Source organism: Neofelis nebulosa, chromosome X (genome assembly GCF_028018385.1).
Source record: "Neofelis nebulosa isolate mNeoNeb1 chromosome X, mNeoNeb1.pri, whole genome shotgun sequence".
NCBI lineage: Eukaryota > Metazoa > Chordata > Mammalia > Carnivora > Felidae > Neofelis > Neofelis nebulosa.
In genome coordinates this window covers 101,339,560-101,362,386 of record NC_080800.1, presented here as the reverse complement: position 1 = coordinate 101,362,386, position 22,827 = coordinate 101,339,560, and the positions used below count along the sequence as shown (strand labels likewise).

At 43.4% G+C, this 22,827-nt stretch overlaps 1 protein-coding gene and 2 long non-coding RNA genes across 10 annotated transcripts in view; 2 read left to right on the top strand and 1 right to left on the bottom strand.

Moving 5' to 3' along the window:
• GRIA3 (glutamate ionotropic receptor AMPA type subunit 3) overlaps positions 1-22,827 on the bottom strand; it is a 268,497-nt gene that overhangs the window by 9,621 nt on the left and 236,049 nt on the right. For 4 of the 7 annotated variants that reach the window (XM_058714193.1, XM_058714191.1, XM_058714192.1 and 1 more), the window contains 2 exons: positions 15,697-15,944; positions 696-810 (listed from right to left, as the gene is read on the bottom strand). In XM_058714193.1, the coding sequence (XP_058570176.1) occupies positions 696-810; positions 15,697-15,944 (363 nt within the window). Of the gene's footprint in view, positions 1-694; positions 811-15,019; positions 15,135-15,696; positions 15,945-22,827 lie in introns of those variants that run through there. The other 3 variants (XR_009257263.1, XM_058714194.1, XM_058714190.1) reach the window with 3 other exon arrangements.
• Positions 1-22,827, top strand: part of LOC131502940 (uncharacterized) — a 160,530-nt gene that overhangs the window by 1,406 nt on the left and 136,297 nt on the right. The window lies entirely within an intron of this gene.
• On the top strand, positions 12-8,551 carry LOC131502941 (uncharacterized). Its single transcript, XR_009257267.1, has 2 exons — positions 12-307; positions 7,763-8,551. It is a non-coding gene; the product is annotated as an uncharacterized LOC131502941 (long non-coding RNA).

Genomic DNA, 22,827 nt, shown 5'->3' with positions numbered 1-22,827 from the left:
ATGCTTCTCAATGTGATGTTATCCTGACAATGTATACCCTTAAGGAGCATGCGACTCAATTTCAAAAGTATTACGTACAGAGATTCAAATGACACCTTTGGAAGAGAGGAGTGTGACAGACTTATTTATATTTGAGATCCAAATAGAGGCTGAACTCAATACAATAGCAGCTGGGAGGAGACTAAGCATTCTGCTTACAGAGACCAGTCTTGGTTATTTATTTCTTTGACTGTTTTCAGATGGGATTGACATAATATATTAACAACCAAAGGAATTTACAACTATAAAGTCTCTGACACAGTAACAGGTAAAGAAAAAGTACTGTCACAAATGGATCTTTTTTTTTTGAGGGGGGGAGGGGTTGTTGTGGTTGTTAGATTTTTCTCTTTGCGCTTTCGAAATGTGAAATACAGTAAAACCCCTTTATAACACAGCTCGGTATTTTACAGCTTTGGAAGTGCGTTGGGCCGGATTGCGTGGCCATGTCAACAATTGCTCCTTCCGGGTCAAGGGTTGATGTCACCTGGCAGGCCTAGAGGCTGCTGTGGGCCTGGTCCCTTTAGCGCCGGTGTTATAAAGGGGTCCCACTGTGTCAGGGAGTGTGTGTTGGGAAGGAAAGCCGTTTGGGGGTGGAAAATAAACAGTGGTTCAAAACGTGATTGCTAATCAGTACAAAAAGACCTTCAGCGACTGACCTTACTCCCGGAGTCCTTGGCTCCACACTCCCCCTTATCGTACCACCATTTGTTTTTCAGCTTGTCTAAGATGCCTTGTTCACTGAGTTTCAATACTGCAAGGTTTACAGGCGTTCTTCACGTGGGAAATAACATAAATAACATTATATTATGTTATTTTATGTTATTCAAGCTTCAAACTACTTTAAAACTATAGAAAGCGATAAAGCAGGGGGCCCTGGCCACAGAGTAATTTTAGACACTGCAGGCAACCTGAGCATTACCTTATAAAAAGTTAACACTACAGCAACGCTATGTTTACCAGGGCCTGCCCATATCGCTTTGAGTAATCGGCACACACTGTTAAATAATGAGGATAGGAAAAAACAAAGGCACTCCTCGGATAGGCTGTGTGTGGTGAGGGGGGGGTCTCCCCTCAGGTGACAATCGTCGGCGGCAGCTTGCGGTAGCTTTGTGACGGAGATGGGTTAGGTTTGATCTAACCGGGTGTCTTGTTGTACTTCCAGACAGAAAGCGAGTTCTATGGAGGAGTGGGGAAGGGGATGGGGCTGGAAGGGGAAGCGTTTCCGTATGCGGAACCAGACAAAGGGATGACTCTGAATGGAATAGGATATGGATTCTACGTGAGTAACATGCCTTCTGACCAGTTGTCGTTTAGTACACACAGCTGTCGCCCAGATGCACGTGATCTCAGAAAGAACCGTACTATACACGTGTCGTCACTCCACCCTCATGCACGGACCGGTCTTAGGAGTGATAGCATAACGTGGAGCCCTGAGTTTTGGATGGGGGCGCTTTCAACAACAACAGAACTGGCCCGTGGCTTCTTTTTGCTACTGACTGGCTGTCTCTCTGATATGGCCGAAGGTCTGCCGTCAGCTCAGATGACCGGAGGGTGAAGCAGGTTGTTTAAAAGCGGATTATTAATATGGCCCGGTCTAAAATGGCCAACTGTGGGTAGTATCGTAGAGGAACACTTTAGGTAAGCTGTTCTAGTAAGAGAAGACTGCTTCAACTGAGAGGCTGCTGCATCCCCAGGAGGCCAGCCATGGCTCCCTAGCCCTCCACCTCTTAAAGTGCAAGGCCTGCAGTCAGAGCCACTGAGCAAACACAGGAAACCCTACTGGTCCCCAGGTTAAGATTTCTTCCCTTCGCAATTTCTTCAGCTGTAAAATAGGAACAATGACCTTTACCTTGTCATCTTTCTGGAGCTAATGAATTTTAAATCAAGCATCTCTCACAACTTCAGATAAAAAATGCATTATATAGAGAGGGTGGCATAATTGTGTTACGAGGCAATAAACTACCGTGTGTTCAGATTCACATGAGCAATACTGCCAATACCAGAGCGTGTTATTCTGAATGCCACCAACTTACAAGAAGGAAAGCAGACACGTTTCTGTTACTATGGACATGCCATAGAGTTTCTTAGCTTATCTGGGATAAGTTGGACCCACCAACATATCCACTCACTGGTAAGATTTTCTATAGTCCCAGAGATCTGGCCTCTATCAGACTCTGACAGACCCCAAGCCTGTTTCCTTTCTTTCCCCCTTGGCTGTTGAGAGCAGAGAGACCATCTCATCCTGAGACATTCTGAGAAATGTATCATCATTTAAAACAATGTGCAATTGCAGAGTACTTGAGATTTGAAAAACCGTACACCTTGAGTGTCAGAGAGATGACCCTTTCTCGGTTGGTGCTGGGCCTGGCAGCCAGGACATCTGCATTTTGTATCTCACCGGCAAATTGAGGTCCTTTTTATACTTTAAACAAGTTCCTTCAATCATTGCCCAGAACCTTAGCCTTCTCAAATGCCAACCAGATTTGCTTGGGATGCAAAGCAACAAAAGATACTCAAATAAAACTTTGAGCCCCTTTAAAATATTCTTGGCAGTGAAAGTTAACTCTTAGACTTTTAATCCTATTTATTTATTTATTTATTTATTTATTATTTATTATTTGTTTATTTTTAAAAATGTTTAGTTTTTAAGGAATCTCTACACCCAATGTGGGGCTTGAACTTACATCCCTGAGATCAAGAGTTGCACAGTCTACCAACTAAGCCAGCCAGGTGCCCCAAGTCTAAGACTTTAAAAAAAATTTTTTTTTAATGTTTATTTATTTTTGAGAGAGACAGAGACAGAATGTGAGTGGGTTAGGGGCAGAGAGAGAGGGAGACACAGAAGCAGAAGCAGGCTCCAGGGTCTGGGCTGTCAGCACAGAGCCCAACGCGGGGCTCGAACTCACGAGCTGTGAGATCATGACCTGAGCCGAAGTCGGACGCTCAACCGACTGAGCCACCCAGGCGCCCCAAGTCTAAGACTTAAAGGACGGACAGGCCATTTGTGGCCCTAAGATCAGTGTTGGAACCGCCTTCTCCCCTGCTTCCCGCTGTCTGGCCCCCTTTGGTTTCTCCTTTCCCCTTATAGGTTTTGTGTTATCATCACCTCTCCCCCAGTGCTCACTGGCACACAGGCTCAGATGGCAGGGGGATGCTTCCCAATAGCACCTGGGTGCCCGATTCCATCAGGACCACAGGAAAAATCACAAAGCATGTTCTTTCCCCTTTCTGTGCTTCTCCTTGTCTTCCTGCAAAGGGCGCAGTGTCCTCATCCTGCTCTCTAAGTCCTTACCAGTCCCTGTCCTCCCTCAAGGTACTATGTGCTTCAAATGACTTCACCCCATTTCTTCAGTACAGTGGCTCTCACTAGATCTCCAGGAACAGAGCAGACTGGTCTAAGGCACTCACACTATGGTCCAAATAGCGATCTCTCTCTAGAGATCCTGGGTTTTAAAGAAGCTTGTCAACCATCAAGGGAACGAGGTTGAAAATAGCGTTTGTTACATGTTAGCTCAGAGTAATCGTTCTCAACGTGTGGTCCAAGAACCCCTGGAGAAATCCCTGAAACCTTTTCATCAGAGGGTCTGCCTGGTCAAAACTGTTTTTATAATAACACTAAGACATCCCTCATCCTTCTCACTCTTATTGTCTCATGAGGTACAGTGGCGTTTCCTGGAGGCTTCATGACATGTGATATTGCAATGAGAAAGCAATTGAATGAATTGCTTGAATTGAATTGAAGAGAATCCGATTCGCTTATAGGAGGCCAGATATTAAAGAGATTTGGAAATCATGGGACTCCTTACTAATTTTGTTTTGGAAAAGTATAGTTAGTTTTCATAAAAAGCATGTTATTTATGTTAACATATATTGGGTTTTTTATTTTTAAAATAAATTAATGAGTACATTCTTTTTAAATTCCATTTTAATTTCACATACGGTAAATATTAGTAGGACACACATCAACAAAATCTTTTTGGAGTTCCCTATACTTTTTAAGTGTGTAAAGGGGTCCTGGAACAAAAGAAAGTTTGAGGAGCACTGGTTTTGGAGGATGGGAGGCTTTTCCCGTGCCGGGGCCCGTTCTGGGTTGCCACCGTCCGCTCTTACCAAAACCCAGGCTCAGTAGGCCAGCAATTTGGGGTCCTACTTCTGACAAATGGCCTGTCCCTGGTGTGGGCCATCCGGTGGCTTCCACAGAATGGCAGCTAACTGCTCTCCGTCGCTATGGCCTCCGCGGTCACAGTGGAGGTGAAGTTAGTGCAATGGTTCTCAATCAGGGGTCATTTTGTCCTCCAGGGGGATATTTGGCAAAGTCTAGAGTCATTTTTCATTGTCACAGCTGGGTGAGGGGACACTGCGGGCATCTAGTGGGCAGAGGCCAGGGATGCTGCTCAACGCCCTACTTGGCACAGGACAGCGGCCACAACTAAGCCCCGAGTGTCAACTGTGCCGAGCTTGTCCCAGAGCAGCCAGACCTCATCCAATACCCAGGGACTTTAGAGAAATCTGACAAATGATATACTTTTAGAAGTTTAGTCTTTGGGGAAAAAGAAAATCGCAGGGCTTATGAAATCCGCAGCAAACCAATGGGCGTGTGGGAACTTCTAAATGAAAATGAAGGAGAAAAACAAACATTCCAAGCAGCAGTGCAGCCAAGGAGCATGAAAACGGTCATCAGAAATCACAGATAATACCACTGAACAAGGTGAGGATAGCTGCCAAGAAAAGAAAATACTTTAAAGGCCCAAATCTCCTAGAACTGTTGGTTGCTGCAGGGGGGAATAAATTTCCGAGATGGCAGAGCAAAACTGCCGTTTTCTCTCTTACTGTACCTTACTGGACGTACTGCCCAGATCAATCCAAATCAAATGAATGTGTTGACACCCTCCCCCAACACACACACACACACACACACACACACACACACACACACACAATTCGGTATTTTAAAGAAAGAGGAATTAGGTGGGCATTTGGTCATTTTAAACATCACTTTCCCCATGAAACCATTTCTCCCGACCTCAATATTTTCTTCCCTCCTTCATCTTCTTCCTGGCCTTATAATTTATACCCATGTCTTGTAACTCCCACTAGACCGTGTGCTTTCCAAGTGCAGGGACCATGGCTTAGGTATTTGCATCCCTGCTTAGAATCATTCTCTCAACAAATACTTGTTTTGAGTAGATAACTCTCTTTTAGTGCTTTGTTTTCAGCCTGGTGTTTTACAAAATTATCATAATTATTGTTGTGCAAGCTTAACGATTACTCTAAGAAGGTAGATTTATGGTCTCTACTTTGTAAGTGAAGAAATTGAAGCACAGATAGGTTAAGCAATCTGCTTAAACTTGCACAGCAAATTATGGGGCTGGCCAGAGGGCAAATTACTATATATTCAACTCTGCACTGTGCATTCTCCAATGGAACACACAAAAGGGTAGCAGTGCTCCTTAGATTTGTTCTTTGCGCTTGGATGTTCATAATGAAGTTTGTCTTTGGGGACCACCGTACTCCAAGTAGCTCTCAACCTAGCAAGGGCGTATCTTGCAGCGGGCCGTTCAGCGTGCTGCGGCTATATGTCTCCAGGGGAATGTTTCACAGCAATTACTGCAGGCCCTTAACTAGTACCTAAGAGAATTATAAGTCAGAAATATTTATTGTACTCACCTCAATAGAGAACAGAAAGAATTTAAAAAGTAGGTCAGATTCCTATCATGGAAATTAGTCAGGCATTCTCCCCTCTGAAGGGCTGGCTACGAACCTTCTGCTGAGTACAGCCCTCCCAAGACAAAGGCAAGGGTCAGGAGGCTCAGGGAGCGAACAGGAGAGATTGGTGATGTAATTTCAGGGGGTCTGGGAATATCCCACTGTCCCAAACTATTTTCCTCACCGGTACCTGAAATTCCACCATGAGAATCACACCCCTCTACGTGTGGACATCATTCCTCGTTAAAATACAAAGCTTCTTGGGAGATGGGAAATGAACCAGAGTAACTACTTACAAACTCCAACCCTTTGTTCCATTTTGTTTAAACAATGTTCAGAGAGCGTAAAGCTCCCGCAAGGAGAGAACGGTGTGTGCCGTGCCCAAGTCATAGAAATGTATATGGATTGTGGATCGGATGGAGAGGGTAAGAGCAAATGTGAGTTAGAGAGTCATTTAAAAGGATGTGAGGGCAGTTCTGAGCTGTGGTGGGACAGTGGATCCTGAGTATGGGGGACAGGCATGGAGTGGCATCTCTCTTTCGCTCTCTTTTAATAGAGGTAGTCCTATAATTCGTAGCGCCGTGAAAAGGAGTTCTACTTTTGAAACAACAACAACAACAACCCTAACTGGCTGATACAAATTTTTGCTTATCTCTGCCATCCACACTGGGCAGTACCTCAGCTACAAAGGACTGTGCTCACTAATCCAAAGCATCCAGCCCCAGGTGGCGGTTGTCCAGGTTCCCAGCTCATTCCTGGGCTGTGCCAACCAGTTCAATGTTCTCTCAGTGATGGCCAGCATTGCATCTGGAGACTATTTTGGGACAAGAAGACCATTTTCTTTTCTGTGAAGGTAGGAACTATTTATTTAAAAAAAAAGTAACTAAAATTTTTGCTCTATTTCCAAAGAAGTGTCCAATTTATTTATTTTTCAATTTCAAGTTCAGGAAATGCTCAAAATAGGCAGTCTGGAGTCATGAACAAAGAGAGAAATGTGCAGAGTGATGGGAGGGTGTGGAGTCTCGCCAGAGGGGGAAAGAAGAAAAAATGGCCTAGTGAGTTAATGACCAAGCTGATTCCTCCAAATGACGATCCTGGAAGGGTTGGTATAAAAATCTGTACTGTAGATATATGTCACTGAGCCTGAAAAATATAGGAACCTGGGGTGCAGTACAATTTGTTTACCCTAGAAACTGTGGGATATATCCTGCTCTCAGTGGCTTCACTTCTTGTCTCTGAGCGGGGACACCTAAAGAGCAAATGTCTGCTTAATTAATGACGCCAGAAGATCTTCAATGGCGCCCTTAGGAGGGAGAGGGATAGATATATGGGTAAATATGTAGGTTACAGAGAAAGAAAAGGGGCTCACAGAGAAGTAAAAGAAATAGATGAGTAAGGGTGGTGTATTTGCATAATTAAGAACCTGCTCTAACAAACACAGTGTCCGGATGATGAAAATGGAAGCTTATCACAACCTAAGCTGGAAGCCCTCCCCTCGCCTTATGCCTCATCTAAACCTCACTCCAAGTTACTGACACTTGCTTCTTGGTACCTAGTGATTTTTGGGGGGTGACTTTTTAGAACTGTCTGCAGCCTGGTGGAGGGAGGATATCCATCGTCTCTTTCACTGGCTTTTCTGCTGGAGATCTTTCAGGTTTTCATGGTGACAACTCACCTTTCCCAATCGCTCGCTTCCTTCCCTAGCTTTTTCTGGAAAACTGCTAGCATCACTCGGGAAATCACAGGCATGTGCACACAGGCAGCTGTAGACAGCTCTGCCCAGGTAGGTCTTGATTTATTAAGTTGAAGCCACCTGATGACCAAGCAGGAGAGGATTCCTTGCTAGATGGAAGGATTTGCTCTGAGGTCCTTCATATTGTTTTCTGTTGGTTATCTTGGGATATGTGACCTCTCCGTACAGTAGCTGTTGGAGGTCACTGCAGCTCAAAATATGCCCTAGACTATACCAGAATCTGGAGTCTTAAAAAAAAAAGTCTCTATCTGATTCTTTTCACAGGGCTTTCTGGATGTAGGATTCTAGGAGAATGAGGGTTTATTTCGATTCTTCTACCCTTGGGTCAGCGTGAGCTTTCTCCACAACCTGGGAGCACGTACCTATGACTGCTGGCATTACTGGGCTCTGGCCACCCAAGCAACCCTCAGTCCCCAGGGGCAGCCCTGATGATTGGCAGTCATGCAGAGCTTAGTTGCTAGAAGCTCCCTCTGAGTGAGAATTTATATCTGTGTAGTTCACAAATGTAGCTCAAACTGATTTAACTCCTTGCTAATGAGATCATAATTTAATAGAAGTGCAAAGAGCAAATTCAATAATGCATGCATATAACATCGGGAGTTGAAAGCTGTGAGTCATTTTACTAAGGGCCTAACAATGCTAGTGACTGAAACCTATTGATGAGCATCTGGGCTACAGAAATCACTTGTGGATATGTGAGTGAAGCCAGTGCATTTCCAGATGATAATCTCTCAAATTCAACGGGATAGACCCCTTGATTCTACAAGTTGCGAATTTCACTGATGATTTCTGCCAAACCCGGCCTTTGTCCAACCTCTCCATGTGGAACAGGAATCCAAAACCATGGTTGCTCGTGGACTATCTCACACACCCCAATTTGTCTGGGAAGACTCACTCAATTCATCCCTGATGGAGAGAAGGGGCTCAGGGAAGTTGCTAAGCATCTGGAGACAACAGTTTTGGTTAAAACGTGGCCACAGGTATTTCCCCAAGTCATAACGGACATGATGCACTGGAAAACTCTGTTTTGAGATCCATTAAAAACTCAAACTATCGAATTTGGTTGGGTTTTATTATGTATAAATGTGTTTCCTTTGGTCCATCCCAGTGGCACCGAGAAAGAAAAGCATAGACTGAGAAGACAGAAACTGATCTCACATTAGATCGGAAACCCACATGACATGTGTTTCTGAAGATGTCGAGTTCATGCCCCCGACTCTAGGCAAAACGTTCACTGAGAGTTGAATATGATGGGTGCCAACATCTTCTTTCTTCCCCGGCCCCCCGGCCCCCCGGCCCCCCATAGGCCTCTCTTGACCGTGAGCCATAGAAAGATAATCAGTCTTAGCTTACACTCCATTAGATCACAACAAATGGGGTCTGGATATCAGATCTGAAACCTGACTACTTGCTGCCATGCCAGGGCACATACCACCCTCTCCTAGCACGCATTCCAGCATCCACTTATCTGCACTTTCCAGCAGTGATGTTACTAGACAGGACACACCAGCAGAGTCCGTCTCTTCCCTCTCATTCTCTCCCTCTCTTTCTTTTAAATGTAAAGTATGCTATTGCCTTAGTTTTATATTTTGAGAAATATTTGCTTCAAGGCCAGATGAAATGAAGCTTTCAGGTGAATTTAGCACTTGGAACACACTTTTGCCACCTGTGACCAATGGGGATTTGCCTCATGTGCCAAGGGCCAAATGCTATACCGCTCTCTAGAAAGTCAAAAGAGAATGGAATTCAATTGTTCTCCATAAATTTTACCCCCCACCCCCATTCCACCAACTTCCCTCCCACAGTGCATGTATTTCAATCATTTCAAATCTTTCATGTTTCTTTTCCATGGCTGTCTTGCCTTTCGGAGAGTGTGGTTCTATAACCTTCTCTCCAAATGAAAGGAAACCAAACGATTTGGTCTTAGTGGGGCAGAAAGGGTATAGACACACACCGTTTCACTCTGCCACGGCAGCGGTGTCTTTCCTCTTGGCAATCGTACAATAGCATTCTTACCTTCAGGCCTTTCACTCCTGCTGCTCTTTCTGTAGCTCTGGTGTTGAACATTTGGTCATTATTTGTCAATAAGAAACACATTCAAGTTATCAGGATAACACCAAAGGCAACTAATCGTGTCTTAATCATAGAAATCATGTTAAGGCCACGCAGTCAATTTAAAAAAAAATCATGAGAATGGATTAATTAATTTTTTTTTCTGGATTACATTTTTTTTTTTCCGGTGGTAGAATTTATTCTTTAACACCATCTGGCAAAATCAATGGTTTTGGCAGTCACTGGACTGGTTCAGTTCTTAAGGCAAAAAGGTCCCTTGCTTGAAGCAGCCACTTGAGAGAAAGTGAGGGTTTGCTCTTGGGAAGAAGACCTGAGTAAGTTCAAGGAGCAAATTTAGTCACTACCAGGAAAGAAAACTGTCAGGTTCTTCATACTTCCAGGAGGCAGCACCAGCACAGAGACATGCAAACCAACGAAGAGCATAACATACTCACCCTACTCCTTGATCCCAAACCAGCCTCGGTGATTCACGGGAACTTCTTCTAAGACCCAGGAAGTGCCATCGATCTGTAATGATTCTTGCCTACACACATAACAGTGTCAATAAAGAGTCATTGGGATCCGTCTTAACCCTGGGCATCCAAAATGTCTACCTTTAGGGATGGCTCCTGCCAATAAAAGGTCCATCTTGTTGCAGGTAAAAGGCAGATGTAGATTCACATCCGTTACCCAAGGCCCAAGAATGTCAAAGAATTCTGGGTGTGGAAGAGAAGCGGTTAAGAGACGGCGGCATAGGAGAGGAGGATTGTAGACATACATGGAAGAAGAAATACACACAAAACGGAGGATCTCATTTATACATATGGGAAACATAGCACCACCTCATTCATCTAAGTACCACCAACTTTTTACTATCTTTGGATACGAGACTTGCTAAGCAAATGCCTGAGGTTTAAAAAAATGTCTGCTAGCGATTAGAAGGAAGGATGACTTTGAATTTCTTAAGAGAACAAACTCTTTCCAGGTACTATAAAAGCACCCACGTGAAAAGAAACACAACTCATTTTCACTGCAAGCCACTTTTTGAGTTTCTGAAAGCAAGTTCCCTAAGCGCTTCCTTCCCTCGGGTCACATTGGTTAGTTTATTCTCGTCTCTGTATAGTTTTGAATATAACCCCGCTGCATTTCTCTATCGATATCCTAGAAATCAGAATGATCATTCAACCACTTCTTTAATCGATCAAAGTTTAACTGCATATCGCATCGTCATCGCTTACTTCCCTAGACGCCTTGCAAGCTAAGGCACCTATCATACAGCTCTCCTTCCGGTCAAGGGGTTCAGAATGGTTCCATTTAAACGTTCTGCTCCAATGTTCCCCCAAAGCACAAAGCCTGCCGGTTTCCAGCTTGCAACATACAGACACTGGAAGTCTGAATCCCTAGATGGAACTGAAGCCAGGGCCACTTTAGGGTGAGGTAGGGTAGGGTCCATAACGCCTTGTCACTCCAGTCACAGATAGCTTCTTTCACAGACCAGACCCCCTCTAGTAAGGTAAGTCCACTCAGGAAAGCTAAGCTGGTGCCCTTTCCCCAAGAGTAAGGGAGTGAAGCAGGGTGGGTGGGGGCAGATCAGAAGAATTTGAAAGTCTGAGGTGACGGGCAGCTGTGGAGGGAGGCTGTGCTTATGTGGTCATCCAGCAGCTAAATCCCCATTCTGCTGTGATTCACAGCGACAGGCTTTCGCTGGCTGTGTCACAAAGCCCTGGTGCTTGGGGTTTATTACCGAAACAACCTACTGGCTCTTAATTACCGCATTTGCGCACACGCCGCGATAACGCGCTAACACAAAGGGTGATTCGCAGGTTCAAAATTCCCCGACCACACCTCCAACTTTCATGATCCTTGCCTGTACATTTGTAGTCCATCAAGGAAGGATGAGGTATGACTTGTTGGGGTCCTATTAGCCCAGGTTCAGGAAACTGGTGAAACCAAGCAGTATTTCAGTTCTAGCCTATAGGTCTGGCTCAGGGGCCACCTCAGTGACTGACCTTGTCTTAATCCCCTGTATTAAAAAATGAAGTAAATATATCTATTTCATTAGTTTGGGCACGTGCACATTTAAAACAGCCCGAAAATATTGCTGGCTCCTTCCAAAGAGGAGTAACTTTTTGAGACTAGGCTTAGAACGCATGACGGCTCATGCCAGGGGGTTAAAGTCAACAATTTAACATAACTGCCCATATTAGCGTTATTTTAAGGTTGCAGGAGAGAGACCGAGAGATAAGTATTACAGGTTTTTCCACCTCTCCCCGTTTCAGAGATAATAGGTGTGGGAGTGTTTTTGCAAAAGTAAAAGCACTCATAAATGTCAGGCTTTGTGATTATTGTCATTTTTAGTAATCAGTACTGAGGGCTGAAATGGCTTAAATATGCCATTTGCCTCGTAAGCCAGGTAGTTGTGAATGAACCTGATTCTTAGGGAAATCTATCACATGCAATCAGATTCACATTGCTCATTGGATGGGTACATGTGATAAATTGCTGTCTGCAGTATCATCGCAAGAGGTGACCCTGAAAGTCAGCAGAGATTTGTGGCAGCATTAGCTGTGTGACCTTCTCAAAGTCACCACCATCTCTGGGTCTCATTCTCTGTGAAATGATGGTGTATATTCAACAGTCAGTTGTCATGTTAACTGGGGATGGGATACAATCAGGAAGTGTAATTCCCAAGCCATTTTACTAATCCAGTTAAACTGCATGGATCTGGACTGACGGAGGGGAAGGACTGTCTGAATGGGAAAGTCCTAAATTACAAAACAGGTTTGAAGAAGGACGGTTTTATTACTTTACGTCTGTTTTGTAATTCAAACTCACTATACTACGTTGCCACAGTGGAGGTCCTTGTGAGAAATACTTCAGCGGATAGGCCTGTGACCAATATGATTGTATCTAACACATGCTTGCGACATTTGAGAAAAAAATTTGTTCTCTTAAGGAAAAACTTCAACTGACAGTCTAAAGTCTTCATTTGCTTAACAAACCTCTCTTGGCCCCTTTCCCGATACTCTTGCTCACTCCCAGAGAACCGTAGGTAGCAAGGAGGAAGAAGATAAAGGCAAGCTCCTTGTAATCCGGAAACAGAATAAGCAATCGTTGCATAGGCAGCACTCATCTTACTATTATCCAGAGCTGAGAAAAGGGTTGACTTATTTCAAAAGGCTGGCCGGAGGGATGACCAAAACAAGCGATTTGAGAGATGCCTGGCAGGTAGCACTAACGCCAAAGAAGTTGGAAACATTTAGGCTCTACTGAGATCTTTCTCTATTTGCATATCAAAAATCAGATAATCTGGAAATCGTGGGCTGGCAATAAAGTTACTTGATAACTTTGCAGCAGCATCAGCTGAGGAAAGAGAAAAGCTTGATTGCTCGTTGTAATTAGCAAATAGCTGGTCTAAAGTGCTAGGGGTCTTCATGATATACCAAAACATCTGGGTGGAAAGTAAACATTCGGCCAAATACATGCAGATTTTTGTGGTTTGTGTAACATCACACATCTGGTTATTTGAAAACTTCTGGGCACTTGGCATCATGTGGATCTTGACGCAGTCCATGGCTCCTTCGTAACCATGCTGAGTGAATTCTCGAGAGCAGTGTATCCAATCCAGCTCGGGTTTCATCCTGCATGATCTAATTAGGTTCTCCGTGGCCTGCTAACAACATGAGAAAAAGACCAAGAAGAAGGTGCTAAATACTCTAGGTGTCAGGTTAGCCATTGTAAACCTCAAAGGAGCCCAAAGCTTGGCTAAACTGTGATTGTCATCAGTTCACACTGGTGGGAAAGGAAGTTACTGCTTTCTGACACACGGTAAAACCTTGATTAATTGGAATCCATAAGGGATGAATGGAATTTTCGATAAGAGTACTCATTTTGTTTCATTCTTGGCTAATGACATTTTTTTTTTTTCCTCAAAATGCTTGTATCCACTTTCTCGCCTCCGGGAAGCAGCCTCTAATGTTTGAGGGTCAATCCAGATAGAAGATATGGGAGACAAAGCTGAACGTGACCTAACCACAGGTCATCTCGTGGCAAATGATTAACAACAACAAAAGATCACTTCGTTGCAGTCTTCTGTTTTGGTACTATTGCTGCTTTCTCATCAGTGTGGAGTACTGAGGAGGGGCAATTCAGTTAGCTGGGGTAGTGGTTAGGTGAGTTCTGGTTAATCAAGGTTTTACAGTAAAAGACCTCACCAATGCCTGGTAAGATTATGTGTTGAAGAAAGTTGTATTTGAATTTATCACTTTAAAAGTGCTCTGTGCTCTGTATCAGTGTTTCCAAACCCATGTTATCCTGCAGACTGGCAAACTAACTTTTCCATCAGGATCCTGCGGAATGGAGAGAGAGAGAGGAGAGCAGAGGTGTAACCATTGTCTCCGAAGGAGAAAAGGTTTGGCTCGCCTGTCTGTTGGCCTGTGTGTGGGAAACACTGTTCTTCACCTTAAGAGATGCCCATGGTATCTTGGTTGTACAAGAGTCGATCTTACATGCTTCAATATAATTGTCATGCCCTTTGGGTCATGGAGGGTTGTGTTCTCGGGTCCTCTCCTGTACTTACCCAACGTGTCCTTCCACTACTTGCTGTCATGGCTTCTGAGCTTGCAACTACTTCTCGTTGCTTGGATGAGGGTTATTCGTTCTTTCTAGTCCCGAAGAGCATTATGGAGCCAAAGGAATGCCAAGTGAGATGGGTTTTCTCATGATGGCAGCCTGGATAACAATTAGACCTACCTGAACCAAGAACACGGCTAAGGAGAAGCCAAATCAGGGATTCACACACATGGAGTATCACGGTTAGGCGACGCGCTTGTTTACAGATACAAAATATCTTTGCCGAGTCTGCATATGGGGTGGCCTACTGAAGAAAGACCCCATTTAACTTGAAACCGAGCTCGTTCTTTGGCTTTTCAAGTTAAGTGGGGCCAGCTTAAATAGGCCACCGCATACGAAGAACAACATCTCATCACTCATACACACGTCTGAAGAAGGCAACTCTAATCAACCAATCAACCTCGGTGAGCAACCATCATGCCTTAGGGGGAAAAAAAAAGGCCGTAACCCGACTTTTCAGTAGATAGATTTGACTTCTCACACCGCTCATGTGAGGCAGGCGGGGACAGTCTCAAGGAAAAGCCTTGGGCTCTTGAGAGCCTAGGCCGTGGAGACCCACACCGTGGCCTTCATAAGGCAACCGGTCTGGCGTGTGAGGGGAAGGGAGGGGTGTGGAGGGGGAGCCTCTGTCTGGGAGTTTAAGAAGGGACCCAAGTTAGATCAAAAATGCGGGCAGTGCCCCGAAGTCTTTCTGGTTCCCAAAGCTGCCAGGCAGCGGAATAACCTGGTCATTCCACTCTCTGTGTGCGTCTTGTGCTCTCTCCTCAGTAATAAGATAACAGTCTTGCCGATTACTCGTCACTAAGGGTACCCGGTTGTGGTGACATTGAGGCTGACCTTGGAGTCACCGCCCCCGCTGCCGCACTCTCCTTTGTCGTACCACCATTTGTTTTTCAATTTGTCCAAGAGGCCTTGCTCATTCAGTTTTAATACTGCCAGGTTAACAGCATTTCTTGAAACGATAAAACATAACTTGTAAGAAAATGCACAAATGCGTAGGAAATCGTTAACGTATAAAAAGGAGCACAAGAGGACAAATTGGCTAAATTTCACAGAACGTGGAGCTAGAAAAATGTCTGTACAGCGAATACAGGGTTAAATATTGGAAGGTGGCATGGAGGGTAACATTTGCTCAAAACCGAAGTGTGCGGGATGGGGAAGTTGTCTTTGAGAAAAAAAGTAACAAGAACACCACATCCATGCAATTAACATTCGTCACATATGGCACCATAACTTGGCTTTTACCATTTAAATTGAAAAAGCCGTTGAACTGTAAAATTAAAACAGCAACAAACAGTCAGAGAGGACAACACAGAGAGAGAACATTAAAAAAAAATGGATGCATTAAATAGATGAAACCATAATTTACCGTCTTATTTAACTCCATGGAATATTGTAGATTTTAAACTTTTAAAAGTTACCTCAAAATCCACAAGAAAGAAAATGACAACAAAATGCATCAGGGTAGGTGGAATACTATAACAACACGGATATTGTTATATTATTCCACCCACCTTAATGCTGAGCCTTTAGGGGTTGCCACACCATAGCCTTTGGAATCCAGATTTCCACCAACTTTCATGGTATCACACGGTTTTCTCTGCTCAATGTACTCATTCATGGTTGACTCCAGCAGGAAGGCGAACTTTCCCTTGGACTTCCGCACCCGGGCCACTCCGTCTGCTGTTGTTTTGGTAAACACAGATGGCTCTGCTGATTTCATGTAAGACCACATTTTCTCATAGACAGCGATTTTGGACCTCTGCAACAGAGACAAGCATTCTTAGACACCAGATATGAAAACTGGAAAAGGTCTCGGTGCAGTGGGTTTCAAACAATTTCGATCGCAACCCATGGTAAGAAGAGCATGTCACGCTGTGGCCCAGTAGGTACATTCATACATATGTAAACATGGTTCCGAAATAGGCTACTCAACACCGCACTCATCTTTGCATCTTTGTGACCTGCGATGCTCTCTGATACTTTCCATTGTATTCTAATTCACCGGAAAAAAGAAAGAAGCGCCAGTCGGGACCCACCAAGTTGATTTCATGGCTCCACTAATGGGTTGCAATCTAGTTGGAAAAACACTTCCTCAGTTCAATCTTCTTCTCAATTCAGAAATCTCCCCTACAATATCCTGCTATGTGATTACCCTTTACCTGCCCGGAAAAAAAAAAAAAATGCCATTGGAGGGGAGTGTACAACCATTTCAGTTAGCCTACTCCAGCACGGGACATTAATTATTGTAAGAAAGCACTTTCTTCTTCTGAGCTAGGACTCCCAACCGTTAGCACTATCTGCTAGAGTACGTAAAGCAATTCTGTTCCTTCTTCTGCATGACGGCCCTCCAAATATTGCAAGGCTGTTGTTATACCCCCCTCTTCATCTCTCCATCAGGTTGAACTCCACTGGTGTCTAATACTATTTCTGGAACACTCACAATTTTGGTCTATCCCCCACAGGATTCTAGTTAGCAATGCCTCTCTTCAATTAGATTGTCTAGAAATAGACATGGTACCCCAGATATCTGACGAAGACAGAATGAAAAATAAACTGTTTGCTTCTTGTCACTGGAGCATTATTTTCTAGCATAACACTGCCTGAGTTTGCGTTAATGTATTTAGCCTTTCATCCATCCTTTTAACAAATATTTGTGGAGCACCTGCTGTATCTAAAGCACTCTCCTGGGTGTGGGAAGGGTATGATAGAGTGAATAGTCCCTCTTTCAACTCAGGTTGAGGCCAAACTGTTAGTTCTTTCAACCAAGCCAAGTTTCCCTCATCTTTACCATTTTGGATTTTGAGTTTAATGCCACTAAATGTCATCTCAATTCAGGTGGTCCTTAGAACACATGCTAAACGCTTATAGATCTATGATAGGCATTCTGGAAAATATAAAGGAAGCATGGTCTTAATGACCCCATGACTTCCAGTTGAGTTGGGAGTTATGTCCTTGGGAATGAAAACCCAACAGAAAAATTCTAAAGTGCTATCTGACCAGAGGTGAGGTAGCATGGTAGAGACTACTGACATGCCAGGATTTCAAGTGTCCTTTTATGGGGTTTCCTGGCCCCTGCCTCAACTTTTTTGATTATTTAGTTGCTCTTCTCTGGACTTTGGCTGGCTACATTCTTGAAGCCTGCGTTGACCTGCTTAAATAATTCCAGAGGGCTGGAACTTTCAGAGTTATCGCCATGCAAATTAAACATTGTGTTTATGGTGATCGGACACCCACTGAGGACCTTACTGAGTCACTGAAACTGTTCACTTGGATTGGAAATCTGGATTCCTTAGTTGGTTTGCAAGAAGAACAGGAAAAAAAAAAAGCCAACGTGGCTGAAGCCAAATGAGCAAAAGGGAGAATGGTAGGGAATGAGTTCAGAAGGATAATCAGAGGTCAGATCTTGTAGGGCCCTGTAAGACACGGTGAAAAGCTTGGATTTATTCTGTTATTTATTTCTGAAATTTCTGAAAATTTCTGAAATTATTTAAGGATTTTGAGGAGGCATGTGATAAGATCCGATTTAAAAATTTAAAGCATTACTCTAACTGCTGTATGGAGAATATGCTCTAAGGTGGGCCAGAGTGGTTAGGAGGCTATTCTAATAGTCCAGGGGAGAGATGGTGGTGACTTGGACTAGGTTGGGAACAATGGAAGTAGAGACAAGAGGTTTAAGCCAAGGTATGTATTGGGGAGACAGCAAACAAGCCTTGCTGATGGACATCTCCACCTGATGGTCCTGTAGACACTTTCAGAGTAAACATTTCCAGACCAAACTTACTATCTTCCTTATAAAGCCTGGCTCTCCTAAGTTCTATGAGGAAGCCACCGAATATCCAAGCTTGGTTTTTACTCCTTCCTCGGCCTCTTATTTTGCCTTGTTTATTCGCACATAGATATCTCCTCTCTGTTCTTTTGTCTTCTTTCCATTCTCATTACCATTGCCCTGGAGCGGGCTCCCACCATTTTTTGGTCTGGACTACATTGCCTCCCAATTACTCTCCAGGCTTCATCTCTCTCTTCAGTTTATCTTCCAGCGATCCTTCCAAAATGTGAATCTGACCATTCTTTAAAATCTTCTCATAGTTCCCTAAAACCTACAGAACAAAATTCAGACTCTTATGTATGATATTCAAGAGTCCTTATGATCTGGACTACACTCTCCTACGATCTAGTCACACTGGACTACTCACTGTTCACTGAAATGTGCCACACACCTTCACGTCTTACGCCTTTGGTTACGCTTTTGCTTAGGCATAAATTATCCCTATTCATCCTGTGAGGTCCAGAGCAAATACCGTCTTCTGTGAAATCTTTCCTGACTCCTGCTCCCACAGAAATGCTTTCTTGGATGTTCCTAAAGCACTTTTGCTCCTACCTTGGCTACAGAGCTTACTGTAGTGCATTATGGTGAGTTGGCTATGTGGCTGTCCTACTCACATTACTGGGTGTTCTTGAGGACAGAGTCCATACCTGATTCATTTTGGTAGCCCTCTTGGCAGCCAGCACAATGTACATAGTAGGCATTTAAGATGTATTTGCTTAATAACTGAAGCTTAGCCGGATCAGGGTGACATCTAGATTGTTGGTCAAAGGCATCAGAAGGTTGGTGAAAAATGGTTACTAACACTGGTTTTATAGCCCTGTGGAATTCTAGAGCTGAAGTTACTCTAGAGATCGTTGACTCCAACTCCCAGCTAAACCAATCAGGATATATGCTTTATAATCCACTTTGTTTTGTTCTTTTTTTTGCCACTGAGCTTGCCTTTTGTTGTCCACACCAATAACTTTCTCCCCCAATAATCAAGGTCTTCTAAGATTGAAATCTCACCCGTTGACATTTATGCTCATTCCAGAGCACGTTATCCTCATCTGACGCATAAAACAATTTCTAAACATCATAATGAAACACACTGTCAGTGACTTAATTTTACCTCAGTAGGAATTTCCTAGTCAGTGGCTCAAAGAATTTTATAAACTAGTAAATAACTCAGCTGCACTGTAAGATATGAAACATAAAGTAAGGACACCTCTGTACTTGCCACAAAACTCAGTAGAACATTGTGAAGTTAGTTGAAGTCTGCCTATACTCCCCTCTCTAACTGCATACCCTTCCTCCAGGCCAGAAGTAACCATTACCCTGAATTTGGTCTTTATCATTCACTCCCTTGCAACTCTTTATATTTTTATGAGAATAAACACATCTCTTTTGTAATGGCTGCAGAGCATTTCCAGCTATGGCTACACCATACTTTACCCAATCTCCTATTGAAGGACTTTTAGGTCAATTCCAATTTTTTTTGGCATTGGAGACAACCCTGTGGTAGGTGTGTATCTCCATGCACTTGCAAAGAGGTACTTTGTGTTCATCTTGGTCCAATTGAACCTGAGCGAAAGGGGGAGGGGGTAGACCAATTTGTCTCTTACATTATTTGCAAACGGGCTATTACGTCCAAAGATAAATTTATAAGGCAAGGGCAAAGGGTTTGTGAATTCTGATCTGAATGCACTATAATTTGGATTCATTTACTTCGTCATTTACTTGAGCTCTTTGATTGCTGATACAGGTTAAAAGGGTTTATTCCCTTAGGTAATGATGCATTTCTAGGAGAATAAATGGCAGTGCTTGAAGTGGGCACTTTGAATGTGTGCAGTGTACAAGCAGCAGATATTAATGAATTCAGGAAATGAAAAGTTAGTTAGTGGCAGAAATGACTGGCTCCTGGTTGATGACTGAATTCTGAAGGAGGTTAAGAAGGGGAAAAAGCAATGGCTCACAAGTGAGAAAAATTGAGCTGAAACGTTTATCTTCCTAACTGGTATTTAAGTGACTGTATAACATTTAGACCAAAAAGAAGAAAAAAAATATCACTAGCATTTTTTTTTTTTGCAGTCTGTCTTATTTTGGCTAAAATACTGAAGGCAATAAAAGGAATTGAATCTTAGCTCAATCATCTGGGAGAAATTAAAAAAATTATGGGCAGGATGTGTAATAGCAAGTTCATTTTTCTCAAACCTGCCACGATTCATTTATTTCATCCCACAGAGCACCATTTTGTACCTCAGAACGAATAAACAACGGGTATGCAGAGAGGCCACGCGGAATTCTCTTAGCACTGCTAGAAATTAGCATATGAAATCCAAAAGGAGAAATACATGAATGGAGGAGGAACAGATTAATCCAAAACAGGAGATCAAGCAGAGCTCTAGCATTCATGGATTCAACAATCACCGTTCCAAGTATTTGTCACGGGTCATGAAGGTCAACTGTACAAAGAAATTTGCTTTTGTTGAGTGGAAATTTGGATCTTGGGCCCAGTGAGGCTGATGCGTAGAAACGAGTGATTAGTGACCGCACTTAGCCCACCACTCAGACTTTGCCTCTCTCTGCAGTGACGCTGGCTGCCCTTCATCACGGCGCATGACTGTTCCTCCGTAGACCAGGCGCACGACGTAAATGTCTGGTGCCATGTTTGAGAGTGTGGAGTCGCATCGCTTGGGTTTGAATCTCACTCGCTACGTGTCGAAGTTATCGAGCCTCCACGTGCCTCAATTTCCTCATCCATCAAATGGGATAATTTTTTTTAAAGTGCCTACTTCAAAGATTTCTTGAGAGAAATGACATGAGTTAATACGTACATGTCACTTAGAACAGTGCCCGGCATACGGGAAGTGCCGAAAACATTACATATTTTTCTAGCACAGAAAGCATCATTTGTTTTAGTGACAGAACTTAATAGCATGATAAATTACTTTAATCCCCTATTTAACAGAATCATTGCTTCATTTTATGGAGGGAATTCTATGTTCAAGTGTTATTCACATATTTGGGTCTTCGGATACATTCCGGTGAATGCCCATGGTCTGCCATCAATAAAAGTAATCATCATTTGATTTGGATTTAAAAAACATTTTTGAGGAAGACATATGGGGAGGATGGCAAATTTTCCTTTAAAACTTACGTTTGATAGTTAAGTTGAGGCTCACACATTAAAGTCCCCATTAACCAGAACGCTGCTACTGGGGAGACCTGGTGAACGAAGCTTTCTGCTTCCTTAAGAGTTAAATGAGAACACCCGCTTGATCAATAGAACATCCAATTGGAATCAGTAGTATAACAGCCTTTCTTTTAGAAATAGAAACCTTCAAAACCATCTGGTTCAGCTTCTCACCCGATGCAGCCTGGCTTCTCTGCTCAAATGTCTCTGGTGGTGAGGCACTCCCGAGCCCAGAAGAGGCTCATAACTTATGACAGTTCAAATTGATAGAAAATTCTTTTTGTTGGGCTGACATCCTTCATGACCGTCTCTCTCCCCTCCAGTCCTATCCTGCCTTCTGCCTGAATTGGGCGGTCTCTTCTTTCCGCTTCCATTTCTCCATTGTACGGAGCACTGGTTGTACTGCTTTCTAATGGTCATCTCCAGTGCAACCTGAGCTCCTTGGGAGTAGGAATTACATCTCTCTCTCTCTCTCTCTCTCTCTCTCTCTCTCTCTCTCTGTCTCTGTATTCGCAGTGACTAGCACAATGCCTGGCATGTATGAAACCCTCACTATGTATCTGTGGGATGAATGAATATCACAACTGCAGTTCCACCTATGGGTCCTAATTCTGCACTCTGCAGTACATCGAACAAATATGCCCTTTTCCACATGGTGTGCCTGCTGAAGATTACCACTGCCGTGTCACCTGTTAATTGTCTCTTTTGCCGACTAAACATTATGAGGGCCTTCATTTATTACTCTTATGACATGAATTCCCGTCACCCCCCCCCCCTTTCTGGGAAGCTCCATCTTCTAGATGCTTTTTAATTTTTCAAAGTCCCTCCTAAAATGGGGCCCCAACAACTGATGATAAAGTGCTCGATATAGCGGCACTAGCACAAAGGACAATAACACACTCTCTTCTCATGATGTGGACATGAACACAATTTTTCATTTCAACAGGATTCAACAGGCGTTTTTTTGATATGTTGAGAGTCGAGAATTAACATTAACACAACAGACCAATAAATTGGAAGCTAATTCACTCGCGGTATTCATTTGCTGTCAGCATGTAGACAAAGTATTACCTTTTGCAAAAAAAGTATTGGTGTTTGTGACATCGCTATGCCCCAATCATGTACAGTGTGTTCTAAGTGAATAATTTGAGAGGATAGAATGAAGGAAAGGTCAGGGGTCGATGGTTTTAGGTACCTTTTTGGGAGGCAAGATTTACTTTTAAGTAATCTCTACACCCAACATGGGGCGAGAACTCACAACCACGAGATCCAGAGTTGCCTGCTCCACTGGCCAAGCCAGCCAGGTATGCTGGTTTTAGGTATTTTGTACTCCAGCATTCCCCAAAGGGGAATGGGCTGGCTTTATGCATTTATTTTTTGGCCACTGCAGGTATCATGCCTCTATTGTCCATTTCCACCACTGTATGTATAACACTAGTTTTGTACATGCCACAGAGAGGCTGGGTTCTCAGTCTCTACCTCTCTCACCCGACTTCACTGTCTTTTTGGCTCAGAGATCCATTCTGTCTCTCCTTTCTGGCATCAGGAGTCTTGGTACTCATGGAGGCAGTCACTGATGTTACAAAGGTTTCTGTTACCTTTGAGCAAGGGATCCTTTTTATTTGAATAGGGGATGGGTGTCCC